The sequence below is a fragment of the Cucurbita pepo genome, chromosome LG03, assembly GCF_002806865.2.
Source record: "Cucurbita pepo subsp. pepo cultivar mu-cu-16 chromosome LG03, ASM280686v2, whole genome shotgun sequence".
Lineage (NCBI taxonomy): Eukaryota > Viridiplantae > Streptophyta > Magnoliopsida > Cucurbitales > Cucurbitaceae > Cucurbita > Cucurbita pepo.
In genome coordinates, this window is record NC_036640.1 from 5,141,759 (window position 1) to 5,158,770 (window position 17,012).

General features: G+C 35.9%; 1 protein-coding gene across 1 annotated transcript; it reads right to left on the reverse strand.

Moving 5' to 3' along the window:
- Positions 1 to 1,380: 1,380 nt before the first annotated feature.
- Positions 1,381 to 8,421, reverse strand: LOC111790134 (squamosa promoter-binding-like protein 1). Its single transcript, XM_023670965.1, has 9 exons — positions 7,216 to 8,421; positions 6,171 to 6,352; positions 4,623 to 5,200; positions 3,529 to 3,603; positions 3,344 to 3,451; positions 2,982 to 3,241; positions 2,748 to 2,898; positions 2,067 to 2,669; positions 1,381 to 1,991 (listed from the first exon to the last, which is right to left on the reverse strand). Exons 1-9 carry the CDS (start codon positions 7,818 to 7,820, stop codon positions 1,545 to 1,547), a joined length of 3,009 nt encoding a protein of 1,002 aa, XP_023526733.1. The 5' UTR covers positions 7,821 to 8,421; the 3' UTR covers positions 1,381 to 1,544.
- Between the last annotated feature and the right edge of the window lie 8,591 nt (positions 8,422 to 17,012).

Below are 17,012 nucleotides of genomic sequence, written 5' to 3' on the forward strand. Positions count from 1 at the left end.
CTGTTTATAATAGTTGAAATATATATGATATTTGTTTTAAAACTTTTACAACATAATTAATTTAAAATTTATATGAATACGGGTTAAATCCATATAAAGAAATAATCAAACACCCATCTATTTCACAGATTTATGAAAAAGACGAGAAGATATTTTGCGGTTGGGTAAAAATTCAACGGACCAAACGTAGAGTTATGTTAAACCTAGTCAACTGAATGGCGTAATAAAAAAAAATCAAACAATTCAATAAAAAATGGGCTCGGTTTCTCGACATGTGTGAAATAATATAGGGTGAAAAATGAAATATTTGTTATATTTTTTGGGGAATGTAAATGTAACATACTACTTTTATAAGGGGTTGTGACAAAATAAGTCAAAATAGGTTAGCTCATAGTGGATGGAATTTTATCCAAATTTGAGTAATTCCAATTATTTTTGTCTCAATAACAAAATTGAAGTGATTTTATTTTGAATTATTTTCCATTTTTTATTTATTTATTCTTTGGATTGCATCTAAATTTTCCTCAAAATTGCATGAAATTCTTACTTGGATTCAAGAAAGTATGGGTGCAAAATTTCTATTTTGATTCCCTTTATTCTATTTTTTTTTTAAACTTAAATTTATTATCGGATAGACTCAGTGAGATCCCATATCAGTTGTAGAATGGAACACATTCTTTGTAAGGGCATGGAAACCTCTCTAGTAGACGCGTTTTAAAACACGATACGTAACAAGTCAAAGCGCTTAGGCTATTACATCGACAATGTGGACAGTACATCCACTTTAATGTAACCATCTTTTTATGGTTATAATATCTTTTTGGTCTATGAAATACCATTAAAAAAAAATATTATGTAAGGTCAAAATAGTCATCAAAGGGATGTAAGAGAATTTGAATTTGAATTTGAATTTTACCTCATTTGGGTGAATTTCCATATGAGTTATCCTAAAACAAATTCCTTATTTTTATTTTCCAATCAAGTATATGTTTGTAACCTTTTAATTTTTTTGGTTGGGTTGGTTTGTTTAAAATTCTTATTTATCGATAATATATATTATATTAATAACTAAAATATCATATATTTACAAGTCAGGACGTAAACTCACATCAATCACCAATGTCAAATATTCATAATTTTCATAATAATTTTACACACGGATAGGGGTATGATTGCATTGTAACTCTTAACTAAATGACAACGTAACCTATCAATTAGAAAAAATAGGACGCATATACTCATAAAATGAAGCTACAAAATGAGATTTGTTACAATGAAAACCTTTTGGAAGCTTCGCGGTTTGGGTTCGAGTCGAGTCGAGTCGGGTGAACAAACACACACTCTCTACCTGCAGTTTCTGGGAAGTAAAAGCATAGCAAATTTGGATAACAACTGAATAGAGAGAGTATCATATCATCAATCTGGAACTCATTACAGGTTCTTCTACTCAATATCAACTTCATAGCTCCATACAAATACATCATAACCTATAATTTAGTCAGTCACGTACATACATTATTATTACTTCCATACATGCCCTCTAACTAACTAGTACCATAATCTAACAGTTCCCATCGGAACGGTCGGAACACGTACAGAACCTCGGGCGAGCTTTTGAATAGGAGTGCCACACACACACACACAGCAGCAATCGCCACCATCGAAAGCATCGCCGGTCTGTACACCAGAGACGCGCTCGATGATGTTCCACAACGCACCGGTTTTCTCACACACTGCCTGCAATGTTTTACTTCTGTCCTACCAATCTCAAACCTGGATGAGCTCATATCAGTGTTCTGCTTCTCATTCCACCTACCATCTGATACACTACTAGGAGGAATCTCCACCACTACATGCTCAGCTGCTGCAGATCTCTTGTTTATTTTCCTCTGCACAAGCCGAATATACGAGTAATGCCCACGTAAACGCGCGTAATCCTCCGGTGTTGACCCCGTGCTGTCTCGAGCGCTCTTCCAAGCCTCAACTCCCACCTAAAAATGAACAATAAAGTGACATGACATGACTGATGCAAACCATATATCAGAAAGCACACTGTCAATCCTTACCATTCTGGGGTCGTTAGTTAATGCATCGAGAACGTCCTCGGAGTCGTCTTTACCAGCTGCAATGTGAAGAGGGGTCAACCCGGCCGGGCCTACGACATTCGGTCTAAACAGGAAGCTATCAGCACTTGATGTATCCTTCACTTTTGAGGGATATACCAAAAGGAGCTCCACCAGTGATCTACTGTTTTTTCTCACCGCTCGGTGAAGTAGACTCATATCCATCAATGCAAGATTCAAGGATGAGTGATCTCCAGCATCCACGGTCCCATCAAGAAGAACATCCAACAGCTTTTTAACCACAGCACACCAATCATGGTCCATGGAGAACTCCATGAGCCACTTGAACCGTGGCAGTGAAAAGAGATTTTCATTAGGATCCAAGTCACCTAATCTAGACTTCAATTGATTCCTATGAAACAGCCAACCAATTTCATGAATGAACTCCATTGCATTACTCCTTCCTTCCAGTTCTTCCGTTTCCCCGGAATTCGAACATGTTTCGGTCAATTCTAATGCACTCTGAAGTGTGCAAATCTCAGAACAAACATCCTCCTCTGCAACTATAAAAGGAAAGAAGCTGCTGCTAAATCCATCATCTTCAACCTGGATATTGCAAATCAAATTATAAATGGAACCCATCATATGTACTTTTAAGAAGAATATGAAAAAAAAACACTGCACCTCAATGAATCCCCTTCCATAGACGACAGGAATAGAGCAGGAAAAGGTAACGCATCGACTGTCATCTAGCGCGTTCGAGTTATCGTCACGTTCGGTTGGCTCATCAGAAGCTTCCTGAGTCAGATATTTCCCTTCAATTGCACAGAGTAACCTGGAAATGGGGTTTAGTAGTTACAAATATGAGACTAATAGAAGTAAAGGGTCAAAGAAGAACATAGACAAAGATGATGTTACCTAGTTGTAGGTTGTGTCAAGTTTCTTCCTTTAACTGAAAATATAGCCTTCTTAGATGTAGAAACAGCCACTGGGTTCACACTTGTGATTCTACAGTAATTCTTGTTTCTAAGAGGCAAGGATGTGTCAACCACGACCCGACCTTGATAAACGAAAGCTATTTGATGCTGAACCCGAACGTAAACCCATCCAGTTCTCCAGAAAGCGTCGTCCGAAACATCGAGAAGGCTATTAAAACTGGTACTGAGGTCATGACAAAGCTGAAGTAAAGAGAGAAAGAAAAAGCCATTGAGAAAAGGGACATGATGGATCTAGGAAGGCATCTCATAAATGATAGATCAGATGAGAACATAAAAGCTTACATCGTCCCAAGCAGCCTCGGTCTGTCGTGTGTATACGGTTAGAACAACACAACCAGGTCTGATATAGCTCTCAATCTCTGTAGGACTGTGTGATAACCAATCTAGAACCTAATGGAAAAGTTTACAAAGATTAAGGAGGGAGATCTTGAACTGTTTCAAATGCTTGGTTGCAATGTTTTACATACCTGAGCTCGCAAAACGTGAGGAAAATCATTTGGTGCTTTCCCAAATAGTTTCAAAATGATGCGATCTGTGCGGCTCTAGAAGAATGAAAAAGTATGTGTTAAGTGTATGCAAAATATGAATCCCATAGTTCTAAAGATCTGATTGAAGAGATAATATGTACTTAGACTGAGTTACAAAATCAAGTCAATATATATATATATATACAATCATCATCTATTCTCACAAGACAAATGTATGGTCCAATGGAAAGAAGGTCATTATACCACAAGAAACAAGAGTTTGATTAATCATTGAAGACAGACGGAAGTAACCACATTGTTTCTGTGAGATCCCACATCGGTTGTGAAGGAGAACAAAACATTCTTTATAAGGGGGTGGAAACCTCTCCCTAATAGACGCGTTTTAAAAACCTTGAGGGGAAGGCGAAAAGGGAAATCCCAAAGAGGACAATATTTGTTAGCGATGAGCTTGGACTGTTACAAATGATATAAAAGTCAGACACCGGACAATGTGCCAACAAGGACGTTGGGCCCCGAAGGGAGGTAGATTGGGGGATCCCACATCGATTGGAGAAGAGAACAAGTGCCAACGAGGACACTGGGCCCCGAAAGGGGATGGATTGTAAGATCCCACATAGGTCGGGGAGGAGAACAAATAATTCTATATAAGGGTGTGGAAACCTCTCCCTAGCAAACGCGTTTTAAGAACCTTGAGGGGAAGCCCGAAAGGGAAAGCCCAAAGAGGACAATATTTGTTAACGGTGGGCTTAGGCCGTTAGAGTTTCCATCTTTCTTCCTGAATGGCAAGCAGAAGTTGTTGGAATTTCACTGTATTTTTTTTCTTAATCAACAACACCATAATGCTCCAACTGGTGCTGATCATATTTCCACAAAATTAAAAGCATATTTATCAACATCAGCACCAGTAAGTTGACAGATAAGATACAGTAATTCACAACACAGACAGATCAAAGGAGGAATCCTCCTTCAAAGACAGCTTTAACTGCTTACTTATATGTCCACTATTCAAAATAGTTGAGACAGGAAAGGGAGAATGTAATAAGAAATGGCCTGAAACTTTTGGATAACATTACCTGAGCTTCTCCAGCAGAGCTAGAAGGTGACTGAGCAGATGCTGAATCTGAATTTCCACTAGTTTGAGGGGGGCTTGACTGATGAGAGTCTTGTTGCACCCAAGAAGGACATTCAAGAGAACTTGTTCCCATGTGCACTGGGAGTGCTTGTCTCTCAATGTCTTCCATGCCATCGTCTGAGTCAACATAAGCATCATTTAGATCAAAGTTCATCATTTTGCATTGCCCAACTTGACTGTCCCTGATTTCTGAATATGCAGGAGGGCTGTTTGAAGTGCTTGGTTTAATACAAGATACAGCTGGTGTATCTCCATCCCTACCAATGGCTTGTACTGGTGCCTCAGATATAGGTATCGTGTCGTGTTGTTTCGACGACCTCAACGGTACTGGTGGACCGTTTGAGAGAAAAGTAGAAACTAGATCTGATTTACCAATTAATGCCCCATTGTTCAGTAATTTCTGTGGTTCATGCAGAATCCCAGTTAGGTTCTTTCCCCCATGTTCACTAGATTGGCAGGAAAGGGTTCGTATAAGATGAGAAAGAAGATCCTGATCTGTGGTCTGATTTGATCCATTGGCTACACCAAATAACACAAGGTCAATCACATAATAATATGCTAAGGACAACAAGACTTCCAGGCATTACTAAGTAATAAGAATAAATCTAAGAATCCAAAGGAGGGAGAATCATCTAATGATGATTATCTGAATTGTCTAAGTCAGTTCATGAGATCATAGTGCCAAATGAACTAGTAACAAACATTCTAAAGTACCAATTTGAATATGAAAATGGATGTTACATGTAATTTTTCAACTTGGCTGCTTCTCTTTCTGTAAATTTAATTAGCTCGCTTTCCAACAAGGTGCAGACGTTGTTCTTCTTTTATTTATTTGGTTTATCAAATATAATCTAAGGTAAGAACTGTGGTTGTGAGATCCCATATCGGCTAGGGAGGAGAACAAAATATTTTTTATAAGGGTGTGGAAATCTCTCCCTAGCAGACACATTTTAAAATCCTTGAAGGAAAAGCCTAAAGAGGACAATATCTGCTAGCGGTAGGCTTGGGCCGTTACAAATGGTATTAGAGCCAGACACCAAGCGATGTGCCAGCAGAAGACTGAGTCCCAAAGGAGGGTGGACACGAGACGGTGTGCCAGCAAGGATGTTGGGCCCCGAAAGGGGTGGATTGGGGGTCCCATATCGATTTGAGAAGGGAACAAGTGTCAACGAGGACGCTGAGTCCCAAAGGATGGTGGATTGTGAGATTCCACATCAGTTGGAGAGGAGAACAAAACATTTTTTATAAGGGCGTGGAAACCTCTCTCTAGCAGACGCGTTTTAAAAACTTTGAGGGGAAGCCCAAAAAAGACAATATCTACCAGTGGTGGGCTTGTCCGTCAAAAATTTCTATTTTCAGATTAGTTATTGCCGGAAGGGTTGAAACTCATTTGGGTGGCCAGTAGGGAAGGGCATGTAGAAGTGTAGCAAAGCAGGAGAACGTAGAGAATCAAGCATGACATAACTCAAACAGACAAAAAGTTACTTACAGTGTAAGTTAGCAAGTATTCGCAATAGAGTCAACAATAAATAACTACTAGTCTGCTCATCAGGTGGAGAGTTTCCATTCACAACAGTATCCGGGTTAATTTTTCTTCTGCGCTTATTGTGGCCAGCCAAACGCCTGCGGCAACTTCTTTTCCCTTCATCAAACTCTTGAAGAACATGAAACCTGCCAACAGATTCCACATAGTAATATAAGAACCAGACATGCCAGAAACTTCAAAGAATCAAGCTAAGAAACTGCAAGCATAGGGATAAACTATGGAGCCTAAGTCTCTAAAACAACATGTAAGACCCGAGCAATGTGTCAGCGAGGAGGCTGAGCCCCGAAGGGGGGCAGACACAAGACGGTATGCCAACAAAAACACTGGACCCCAAAGGGGGTGGATTGTGAGATCTCAATCGGTTGCGGAGGAGAACGAAACACCCTTTATAACGGTGTAGAAACCTCTCCCTAACAGACACGTTTTAAAAACCTTGAGAGGAAGCCCGAAAGGGAAAGCCCAAAGAGGACAATATGTGATATCCCACCTCGGTTGGGGAGGAGAACGAAACACCCTTAGTAAGGGTGTAGAAACCTCTCCCAAATAGACACATTTTAAAAACCTTGAGAAGAAGCCCAAAGAGAACAATATGTGATATCCCACCTCAGTTGGGGAGGAGAATGAAACACCATTTATAAAGGTGTGGAAACCTCTCCCTAACAAACACGTTTTACAAACCTTGAGAGGAAGCCTGAAAGGAAAAGCCCAAAGAGGACAATACGTGATATCCCACATCGGTTGGGGAGGAGGACGAAACACCCTTTATTTATAAGGGTGTGGAAACCTCTCCCTAACAAACACATTTTAAAAACCTTGAGGGAAAGCCCAAAGAGGACAATATCCATTAGCGGTGGGCTTGAGCCGTTACACAATATCTACTGGCGGTGGGCATGAGCCATTACACGACGATAGTAATTCCTAACCATGGCACGACTAAATGACATAGATAAAACGAATTTATGATACAAGTTCATAAAAGAAAGCTCACCTGCTACATTGTTGACAGAATCGCTGCATAACATTAGCAACAAGCGCATTACTCGCCTTAGAATGCGTTTCACAAACTTTATGTCGTCTATGATACTCTTTTGCATTGCTCAGATCAGCTCCACAATCTTCTACTTGACAAACAGCACGATTTGAAGCTCCCCCACCCAACTTACTCTTCTTCCCACTACTCCCTTCCCAACTCCCAGCATCTCTCTCAACCATCTGAGAAACATTTCCACCAATCTTCAAACTCAAACTACGCGCTTCATCATTAAGATTCTCATCTTCTATACCACTAATCCTCCTCCGTTTCTCCACTTCCCTTTTCCCTTTCTCAATCCCCATATTAGCTTCATCAGAGCAAGACGAAGAACTGTTCGAAGAGCCCCCTGTTGTCAAGGGAATCCCAGAGACAATTGGAAATAGCTGCCTGTTCAAATGATCAGATTCCACAGTGTTTAATGGTGTAGCAATAAAGAGATCTCCATCCCATTTCCAATCATTCAAATCCCATTCCAAACTCCGCTTACCAACAGCAGCCCTCAAGTCCATGCTACTCATACCATACAATTGACAAGCTTCGCCTCCATATCCAGCCTCCATTTCTCAAGAAGTTCAAGAAACTCAGAAGATCCAATTACTCAACTAAGCACAAAACGGTAACCAAATCCAAGAAACAGATCAAAGCTGAAAAACCCCTAAACCCAAAGAAGTAATTCTTAACGTGTTCTAATCAGCTTCATTCCAACCCCAACCCCAAAAGTCGAGAAACAAGAAACCGACGCATCCACAATTCCAATTAAGAGAAACCCACAAACCCATAACAAGAATTCGCACCAAATCATAAGAACCCAACAAGTTCAAGAGCTTGAAAGCCCCAAAACACAAGAACCCACCTCAGAAACACTAAGATTTAGACACCCAAATAGCGAGAAATCAGAAAGAAAACGAAAACGAAGAAGAGAAAAATTGAATACCGAGTAGAGTCAAGAGAGATCACCGGCCGGCAATCCGTCGGAGAGATGTGGAAAGTGAGGAGGATTTTGATTCGTATTGGGCGTTGGGGAGTGGGAGTAGTGATGGTAAAGGTTTGGTAATTGCAAGAGAAACAACAACACCCATTGGAGATTGGCAAAAGAAGAGAGAGAACAAAAACGAAAAGAATAAGAAAATAAACAAAATTTGGTGTGCATTATTTTTAGCCTTCCACCACTTTATTTTTCTTCCTTTTTTCCTGTACTTAATTACTAATTTCCATCCTCAACTCCCAAAGTTTCAACCATTGTATTGATCTCAGTCAAAACTACGATCCGAGTACTAAAATCGAACCTCCACGACTTTAAAAGTTCATAATCCGATTAAAAAACCCACATCGCTAAAACATAAAATTTAGACACAAAATCGAAAATACATACATCAATCAAATACAAATTTGACAATCGAAATATAGTTGACCAAAAGTCAAAGATTTGAATACTTACCACTTCAATAGACACAAATTTAAAAATTCACGAACCCGTTAACAAGGGATAAACTAGTAATTTAACTTTTAATGAGTGAGAGTACTTCCCATTCCAATATTTTCTTACCATTCATTCATCCATGGATGAAGAGAGTACAATATAGACATACACACCAAAGCACAGAGGAAGCAAAATGGTGGGACCCAGTGCTGCAACACCGCGTGTCCCTCGCTCTCACGATGGCTAAAAAAAGATGCTTTTTTTTTTTTTTTTTTTTTTTTTTTTTTTTTTTTTTTTTTNTCAAAAGTGTTGGATGTTACCTCCATAAAAAAAACATCATACCCAATGCGTATGAAGCGTGAGTACACGTATAAAGCCTTGAAGGTTAGCCCCTACAACAATTCATCACACCTAACATCCGTGGAAAGTAAGAACGTGTATAAAGCCTTGGACTATAAAAATATCATCAAACCCAATACCCGTGAAAAGTGAATGTTCATTTTTAATGCTTTTTTTTTTAGGCCTACATTTGATGTGATGTGTTGCTGCCCCATGGGTGTTGTCCCCCTATCCTTTCTTTTTTATTATTATTATTATTATTATTATTATTATTATTATTATTATTATTATTATTATTATTAATCCTTATTATAAAGTTGGTATATTATTACCCTTCCTAAGTTTCCATCTCTCTATATTTTTTTTATTAATAAATACTTTATTTTATTTTTAAAATGTGTATTCGGAATTTTTACGCTTTTAAATTTATGTCACGAAATTATTAGTTTGTGAATGGCTTTGAGACATATAATGCAACAACTGTACCTTTTTTCTAAAGTGAAAGACGTTTTAAAAGATTTAGTGAAAATATTTGTATCGTTTTACTATACAAGCTCGTTGGGTACTTTGTGAATGAGTTTTCAATGCTTTCAAATGTGAAATCAAAGAACGGAATGATACTAATGTACTATCATAAGGTCTCCACAGCAGAAGTCGTCAATGAAAATGATGGGTGTTTTAACTCAATAAGTGGGGATCGAAAAATGCATACACATGCAACATGTAACATGACTGAAGAGACGTAAATTCATGACTGGTCCTTGGATTCTACTTGCCTTTTTCGGACCTGTTGACCCACCAGGTGGGCTTGTTAACGTACTCCCTGAGCCTAACTATGGGCTAGCTTTTTCGAACATGTGGACCCACTAGGCGGGCTTGTTAACGTACTTCATAAGCCTAACTATGAGTTAGCGCACTCTCACTCTACCAAAAACCAATAGAAAGGAAAGAAACGGAAATAATATTGTGATGTATGTGTTCGTACCTAACATATTGGAGAAGTAATCATACCATTATGAGGTCCGTGATTCCTAACATGCTATCAAAGTCATCCCTTAACTTAGTCATCTCAAATGTCGAACAAACAAGTTGTGAGCCTCGAATGTATAGTAAAAAGTGACTCAAGTGTTGAACAATTGTTGTATTTTGTTTGAGAACTCTAGATAAAGAGTTGAGCCTTGATTAAAGGGAGAATGTTTCAGAGCTCCATATGCCTCAAGAGAGACTCTATGATATAGTTCGTTCGAGGGGAGGATTATTGGAAGAAGAGTCTTACATCGGCTAATTAAGAAGTTGATCATGGGTTTATAAGTGACACGTTACTCAGGTATCACAAAATATGTCTTGCTCAATTGCCTTTTTATAAATATTTTTAAATTTTTTAAATAAAATTTGCGTTTGTATACAATATTTTTAAAAATTGTTTTTAAATTCGAATTTAAAAACAATTAAAATTTTGAAAATAATATTTTTATCAATGTATTTCAATTTAAAAAAATAAAAACTTTGATAATATAATATTTCATGTTATAAATTTATTTTAATTTTTTTATTACACCAAATTTATAACATAAAGCCTTCATTTAAATAATAATATTTAAAATTTTAAGTTAATATTTATGATAAATATATTTAAAATTAAATTAAATTACGATCTAATTTTGAAATAGGTTACATATCTAAACAATATAATATTTTTCATTAATTTTGTTAACGGAAAACGGCACAGGTTCAATGCACCGTCATTGAACAAATAATAAATAAGTAACAATTATAATTTAAAAATAAAAAAAGAAAAAAAAATAATTAAGGAAAATATGTGGGAATTTCCAGCTGGTTGACTTGGAGTCGTTTGACCGTCTGATTTACCATTGGGCAGCGGGTCACATATCGGTCAATTCAAACTGTCTCCGGGACTCCTCGCCGGTGGAGCAACTGATTTACTTCCGGCTGCCCCACCTGCCCCACTTCTCCCGCTCCGTCTCATCATAATCAATAATTGAAGAATTAAAATTTTCAATTTTTGTGTTTTGGGGTAAAAAATAATAATAATAATAATAATAAATAAATAAAGGGATTCGAGATAAAATGGGAATTTAGAGTGTAATGGAAATGGGAATAAGAATAATATTGATTTAAATGGAACTTCAATTTCACGACATAATATTTGAGTTGATGAATTCTAAAACGATGATGTTCGTGTCACTTTATCGTTTGGTATTGATTAAGATTCATGAAATTTGCTACGAATCGTCATTATTTTAGTTTAGAGTATATGGTCAAAGAATTCCGAAATATATTTTTTTTAAAAATAGGGATAGATTACGAAACTGTCTCACTAGGGGTCTGTTTGTCATCCTTAAATTTCGACTAACTCAATTATACATCGTGTTTGTCTTATTAATTTATTTTCTTCTTGATTCTCGATTTGTGGAATAAAGTTAGAGAGAAGTTTTCCTATACTTGTCTTTCTTTGAACATTTGATTGTACGATGCTATTCTCTCATTTAATAAATTCTATCATTCAACTAATCTATTGTTCAATAACGTTACCATTAAACAAGAACAAACGTTACATTATTCACAGCGACTTCCCATGTGATCAAATCATAGGACTTAACGACCTAAAAGACGTTATGAGAGTTTATGCTCAAAGTGGATAATATCATACCAATGTGGAGAGTTGTTACCAATGATATTAGAGCGGTATCTCTCCTAGTAAGATATTGTTCGAGGACGAACCAAGGCGAAAACTGGTGGGTATATGACACTCGAGTAAAGGATGGGCACATGAATGAACAAAGAGCAATCCTGAGAATAGGATAGAGAATTGAAAGTTACTATTTATACCAACAATGTGCATTTTTTTNTTTTTTTTTTTTTTTTTTTTTTTTTTTTTTTTTTTTTTTTTTTTTTTTTTTTTTTTTTTTTTTTTTTTTTTTTTGTGCCTCAGTCATAAAAACTCCAAAGTTAAATGTCGGGGTAGACATGTGTCGAGGCATGGGTTGTTACAAATAGTATCTAAGTGGTACCTCGACATGAGGGTAATTGTTAGATTACATGGAGTTTTAGTGTCTATTGTATCGGATTGAGATCCACATTTTACGTCGGCATTTTCACGTGGTCTCTAGAAAGCGCTGAATTTTGCAAGTAATTGGGACTTTGTGTTGCATCTTATAGAGTTCACCTACAACAATAGCTTTTTGGACACTATGGAATTCACCTACAACAACAGCATTTAGGATACTATTGAAATGACACCATTTGGAGCCTTATATGGGAAACGGTGCAAGCCCCCTGTGTGTTGGAACGAGTTAGTAAATGAGAACTATTGAGACCAGATTTAGTCCAAACTACCAATGAGGTTATGTAAAAGATCAAGATAAGGATGCACACAACTCAGAGTAGATGCCCTTGTGAGACGTAGAAACTTGAAATTTGAGGTAGACGACAAGGTGTTCTTGAAGGTGGCTCCAATGAAAGGCGTCTTGAGGTTTAGATAGAAGGGCATGATGATCCCAGCTTCATCGAACCCTTCGAAATCCTTGATGGGATCAGACCATGGTATACCGGTTGGCCCTACCACCATCCCTCTTAGCAATGAACAACGTATAACACGTGTCTATGCTCTGCAACTACCTAAGCAATCTAGCACATGTGATAGATTACGAGCCTCAGCAAAAAGACGAGGACTTGAGTTATGAAGCCAGACCAATAAGGATCTCAGCTCGAAAGGTGAATGGGAAGAGATGAGAGGAAAATATTCCAAGTTGTTTCAAGATTGAGACATTTTTTAGCACAAAAGTTCAATTTTACAGATATATGATGTAACGGTTACGAAAAAATCATCAACCCACTACCCCAAAATCTATCCCCTCAACTCTCCAATTTGCTCCAGAAGAAGCTACTCAACATGCTCTAACTCAATGTCGTGTACTCACATAGATGAACTGGATATCAAGAGACAGGTTCAACCAAGCTACAAAGATAAATTAGCCACTTTGGCTTAAGCTACTTAGATAAGTGACTTTAATATTGGCTTGATCGGGTGATTAGATTATTGTTTGAATGAGGTGTGCATGGTGACCTTGCACGTGTCATATTTCATGATTGTATGTCAAGCTATGCTATATTATGTTATGTCATGCTACGTTATGTCACGGATGAAAGGAGTTACAATTTGTATCTTAAAACATATGTCATGATTTTAAGCTACAGGGACCTCATGCATGTATGTGTGTCATGTGCATTGGAATGCATTTATATGTGCACTGGCCCAACAAACCAGACCTAGAGAGTACGTATACAAGCCTACATGGTGGATCCATGAAGGCATACATGACTTATGTTTAGGGAAGTACCACACATTCAACTCTACAGTGAGATGATAGGGTTGATATTCAATATTATTCAAACAATGTCCAATGGGTCTCGCGAGCTCCTCCAATCCTTTGGGACGTTAGGATATACTCATTATTTTATTTCATTATTCTTTTTTTATTTTGGAAATAATCAAAACAAATGGCCAAATTCATGTATAGTTAGAAAATAATAATAATATAATTTGGCAAATTCTGCGCTACAACGTCTCTGAAATTCATCTCCCATGTGGCTACACAATATTAAATCTGCACCGTCCAAATATTTAAATTAATTGTATTAATTTACTTATTTATTAGTTATTACTATTATTTATTTATTTTCCCTCTTGCCCTAGTACAAGGCAAGTTAGTGGCCATGTGAAACTGTACGGCTACTTAATAGGACCATTACATTGGTGTCTTCGGGTCTGCTTGGAAACTACCCTTTTAATTACTTCCTTTCTTTTTTTTTTTTTTCCTTTTATATATATATATATTAATAAAAATAAATGTGTAGCATAGGATCCGAGTCTCGACTTTAGAAAAATGATTTAAATATCTATTCATGTTGTTGCTGAATATTATTAAAAAAGATAGTCACACGTTAACTAATTCAGTGAAAGATCATGGATTTAGAAATAAAAAATAATACCATACTATTATAGAGATTTGCAATTTTTAATTCTCGTTAAGCATGTTGTTTATGGCCGCATGACAGATGTCCCCGTCTTTCTTGTTCGAGTTTGTTCGAGTCGGTTAACAGGGACGTCAATCAATTGTGTGGGGGAGGATGTCACGGTCATGCTTATCTAATATGATGTCACAGTCATGCTTGTTCCAATTTTTTTTTTTTTTTCATGCTTTCATCTTAGATAGACTTTTACCATTTTATATCGGGTCAATACGGGGGTGTATGACCGTTCACGAGAATCACGTCTACAGGGCAAAAATGCCCCAAAATGTACTATAGGGGGATATGACTAGTTGTCAACTTCTCCATAGTTATATGTTGTAAGCAGTTATTGTTGCTTTTTTGCTTGCATCACATATAACAACACCAATTTCAATATTTCAAATCTTGCTTTTAAAACTCTCTTTCGAAATCTCTCTGTCTTTGTTTTCTAAAACTTTCTTCTTGAACCAAGGCTAGAGGTTCGAGCATACGTCGCTTGACTTGACCGTAAGCGACACAAGAACAAATTGACTTAACTCACTTGTTGCTAGGAAGTGAGTGTCACATAATTATAAGTTCGCTGTCATCAGAAGTAAGTTTTCTTTTTTATAATAATTTTTTATTTATTGATTAAATTTAAATTATTCTTTTTATTATTGTTATTATTTTTTAGATGTAATTGTTTCAATGAAATTATGAAAATAAGAAAAAGGAAGAAAAAGGGAAAAGGTGATGGGCCCCTTGCCTCTTTGTAGTCGTGCGACTGGTAGATCCCCTCACGTTTTAATTAATATTTTTATATAAATAATTTAAATATTTATATTTAGTTCAATAATAATTGCAGGATGATTATTGTCATATTTCAATTAACAAGTATTTTTTTTATTTATTAAAAAGATAAAAGTTCGAATTGATTATTTAATCTAAATAGGATTTCTCGATCGAGAATATATGTGTTAACTAATTGAACTATATTTTCAGGATTCCGTACTTAATAGCCCTAACATTCTCCAGCATTCCCTACGGTATACTCACATTATCTATTTCTTGTTTCAAAAACTGAAAACTATCGTCACAAACTAACAGAGGTCATCGCTCACATGCATCCTACAAAAAAATTTAGGAGGTCACCGAACATTGAATTGCTCCAAACAAAACAAGTCATAAAAGAAAGATGCAATTTATTAGTATAAATAGTGAAATTCAATTCTTTTAAACATTTCTTAGTCATCATATCCTCATAATTGCTCTGATTCGTGTGTGATCTTATTTCATTCATGTATCTTTCCTTTACTCGAGTGTCACATCAAATTTTAAAAATAAAAAATATTTAGTTATAAATTAACCTATGAATTTAATTGTTGAGAGAAGAAATAAAAAATTAGACCTAAAATAATGTATTAGGCAAATTAGGCATTGTTTTCTTCGTGAGTGGATGAACCGGTAGGTAGGAAGCATGAAGTGCCCACAAGGATCCTCCAATTATTCCCTTATCTTTACCCATAAAAAAAAAAAATAAATAAAAAATAAAACTGACTCATACAATTATTGGGTTTTACCCTAGTAGACTAGTGATAATATTTTAACGGTTCTTATTGATCGTGTTCTATGTAAAGATAGGGTTGTATCTCGAAACCGTTTATTCTTTGATTGCCTTTTAATCGAACTATTTGAAAATATGTCTAGGTCAAAGAGGAAAAATAATGAAGAGGGCATAATCGAGATTCGAGTCTCTTTCATGACACAATATCTACCACTAAAAAAAGTGAATAGATCTGAAAATATTATTACTAATTAAACAATACAGAGGTAAGAAGATGAGAAATAGAATTGGGATGGAAGATTCAATCTTCATTCATATTCACAACGTTTCAATAGAATACAAGCTACCAACTAATATCTACTCAAATATAAACCAACTAAATCTTTACTGATCAAATTATAAACAAAAAAAATATATTAACCGATTAGGAATACTTTGACTAATTCAAACTATAAGTTGCACTAAATTCTGACCGTGGGTTGAATTAAAAAAAATAAAATTAATAAATGAACATTAAATTAAAGGTTCAAAATTCAGAAGTTGGACATGAAATATAAAATTAGGGCAATTATTTTGTAGAGTTTTGTCTCATAAAATACTATAAAAAAAAAAATTGGGAAGTAATTATACCAAAAGAATAATAAATAAATAAAGTTATATTCCAAAAGATTCATTTGAAATTGTCAAATCTTAATTATTTAAATAAACCTCAAATTAGGGAAAATAAATAAATAATGCCGAAAAGTGGTTTGGACCCATTAGCAAGCTGGATCTGAGGGATTTTTTTTTTTAATTTTTTTTTTTTCTGTTTATTCTTTATTTTTTAGGTTTAAATCTAATTTTATAATAAGAAATTTAAATAATATATTTTTAATTTTTAGATAATTTTAAAATAAAATTAAATGTAACTATCCACGTTCAAGATTTGGATTATGATTCAACACCTAATAACTTTGACATTTCTTACATCTCCTACCATATGAATCGTTACAAATGGTATTAGAGTGATACCTCTTCCAATAAGATGTAGTTCGGGAAAATCATAGAAATTTCAAAATTATGCAGGCATATTTTGAGCAATTTTATGTCGGGTAACCTTCTCCCATGTTGGTCTGTGGGGATAGTTTTCACTCTTAGAAATGAGAAGTGGCATGATGATGTTGCACGGGATGTAGGAGAATGTCGGAGCACACATATGCCGAAGTAGTAATAATAATAATAATAATAATAATAATAATAATGTTCTCTCTCTAGGCCGGCCATTTATGATTAAAAAGATAGTACTCTTAAAAGAATGAGAGCCCTACTCTAACTAATTCCACGGATAAATTTGATATATGTTATCTTATCACGAGTCTAAACAGGTAGGCCTCGTTTCAATTCTTCACAAAAATTAATTCCAAACGGGACATGTCG